The 2,282-nt window shown below is 39.7% G+C and overlaps 1 protein-coding gene across 1 annotated transcript; it reads right to left on the bottom strand.

The window, feature by feature from the left end:
• Window positions 1-733: 733 nt before the first annotated feature.
• On the bottom strand, window positions 734-1,906 carry LOC133806478 (uncharacterized). The gene has a single exon (XM_062244576.1). The coding sequence runs from the start codon at window positions 1,904-1,906 to the stop codon at window positions 734-736; it is 1,173 nt and encodes a 390-aa protein (XP_062100560.1).
• Window positions 1,907-2,282: the final 376 nt, after the last annotated feature.

The raw sequence follows: 2,282 nt of genomic DNA, 5'->3' as shown, positions 1-2,282 counted from the left end.
GAGTCATTGGATTGCAGTGAAGAATATTCTAAAGTATCTTAGAATAGTAGAGATTATATGCTTGACTATTCAGGTGGAGACCTGAACCCCACTAGTTACACTGATTCTGATTTTCAATCAGACAGAGATAGTCAGAAATCGACTTCTGGATCAGTGTTTACTCTTGGGGGAGGAGCAGTAGTCTGGCGAAGTATTAAACAAACCAGCACTACAGACTCCACAGTGGAAGCCGAGTATATTGTGAAGCAGCTAAGGATCTTGTGTGGCTCAAGATGTTCTATTTCGATCTGGAAGTAGTGCAAAATATGGATAAGTCACTAATTCTATACTTTGAAAATAGTGGGGCAGTAGCTAACTCAAAGGAACCTCAGAGTCACAAGTGGGGAAAGCACATCGAGAGGAAGTATCACTTGACCAGAGAGATAGTTCACCAAAGAGATGTTGTAGTTATGAAAATAGCTTCAGAGCATAATCTTGCAGATCCTTTCACAAAGACTTTATCTATGAAATCTTTTAAGGAGCATGTAAGAAACATGAGAATGAGACAGATGCCTCATTTGCTTTAGGGCAAGTGGGAGATTGTTGGGAATTGTGCCTTGAAAGGATATGTAGTAGACATTGTTTTTTTTTATTAAGAAAAAGAACTTTTATTGATCACAGCACAAAGCAACCAAGCTACATCCAACACAAACTCACTGGAACAAACCAGCTCACAAAAACAACACTAAAAAACTCACAGCTTTACAACAACATCAGAGAAAAACGCACTCAGTCTACACTTAATGGCATTTTTTATCAACTCAACTACAACCATAATACTAAGAGAGTAATTATGAACAACACAAATGTTTCTGTTATGCCACACATAGTAGACTGTAGCAGAGAACACAGCTGCCACTTTTGAAGCTCTAACCCCCTTACTCATACCTCCAATCCATCTGCACCAGTCTGAGTATATAATAGGCCAAGAACAGCCAAACCAGTCATGAATCTTTTGAACAACCTGCTGAGAGAAGTAACACCCAAATAGCAGATGACTATGACTCTCCAACTCTTGATCACAGACCGGGCAAAGAGAAGATTCCAGCTGCATCACTCTTTGTAAGTGGTCCCTAGTTAGCAACTTAGAATTGACTGCAAGCCAAGTGATGAACCTATGCTTAGGAACACTCACTCTGTTCCAAACAAATTGGTTGTAATTGACAGGGATAAGCTGAAACAGTCCAGTATACAGCTGTCTAACTTTAAATCTTCCAGTATTACCAGCCTTTTCAATCTCCTCTTGAGAGAACATCTCACGTAAGTGACAGATTTTGCGCCAATACCAACTAGAATCAGCCTTAAGTTGGTATTGCCAAAAGTTTTGGCTCTTTAAATACACTGCATGAACCCACTTTACCCATAATGCTTCCCGCTGATGGCTTATAGCCCAGATATACTTGCCAAGCAAAGCCTTATTCCACTTAGACCCTTCTCCAAACCCCAAACCACCAAAAGCTTTAGGCAAACAAACCGTAGACCAAGAAGTAAGATGAAATTTGCTCCTAGTTCCATCATTACCCCAAAGAAACCACATGCAAAGCTTGTCCACTTCTTTGATTATACTTTGAGGCAGTAAAAAGATGTTCATCCAGTAATTTCTCAACCCCATAAGAACAGAAGTGATGAGTTGAACTCTCCCTGCATAGGATAGATGTCTACTTGACCAAGTGTGAAGTCTGAGCTTTATCTTTTTAAGAATTTCACTGCAGTCAGCCGCTTTCCATTTTGTGGGTCTCATAGGGACTCCAAGGTATTTCAGGGGGAAGGAACCCTCTTCTAACTCTAACAGTAGCTGTAGTTGGCATTTTTCCTGAGCAGAGATACCACTGAAGAAGACTTGAGACTTGCTTAAGTTAACCTTCATTCCAGTACTATGGGAAAAGTCCTCAAAAACCTGCTAAATTATATGAACCGAACCTCTATTAGCTTTGCAAAAAATCACTAAATCATCAGCAAAGCATAAATTGATGATTTTGAGATTTTTACATAAAGGGTGAAACCGAAAATCATGATGCATTGCACCAAATTGAAGTAAACGGGTGAGATATTCCATAACTAAGACAAATAGTAATGGGGAAATAGGGTCGCCTTGTCGAAGACCCTTAACTCCTTGAAAACCACCCTGCAAACGACCATTCATCAAAACAGTATAGGGCGTACCTCTGAGACAAACCATCACCCAATGAATGAATCTAGAAGGAAACCTCAGTCTTATTAATAACCTCTCTAAAAAATCCCAG

Source organism: Humulus lupulus, chromosome X (assembly GCF_963169125.1).
Source record: "Humulus lupulus chromosome X, drHumLupu1.1, whole genome shotgun sequence".
NCBI lineage: Eukaryota > Viridiplantae > Streptophyta > Magnoliopsida > Rosales > Cannabaceae > Humulus > Humulus lupulus.
This window is presented reverse-complemented; position numbering and strand designations above follow the sequence as displayed.

Excerpts from the sequence above, each read along its gene's own strand:
- LOC133806478 (XM_062244576.1), bottom strand. The coding sequence starts at position 1,906 with ATGAAGGTTAACTTAAGCAAGTCTCAAGTCTTCTTCAGTGGTATCTCT.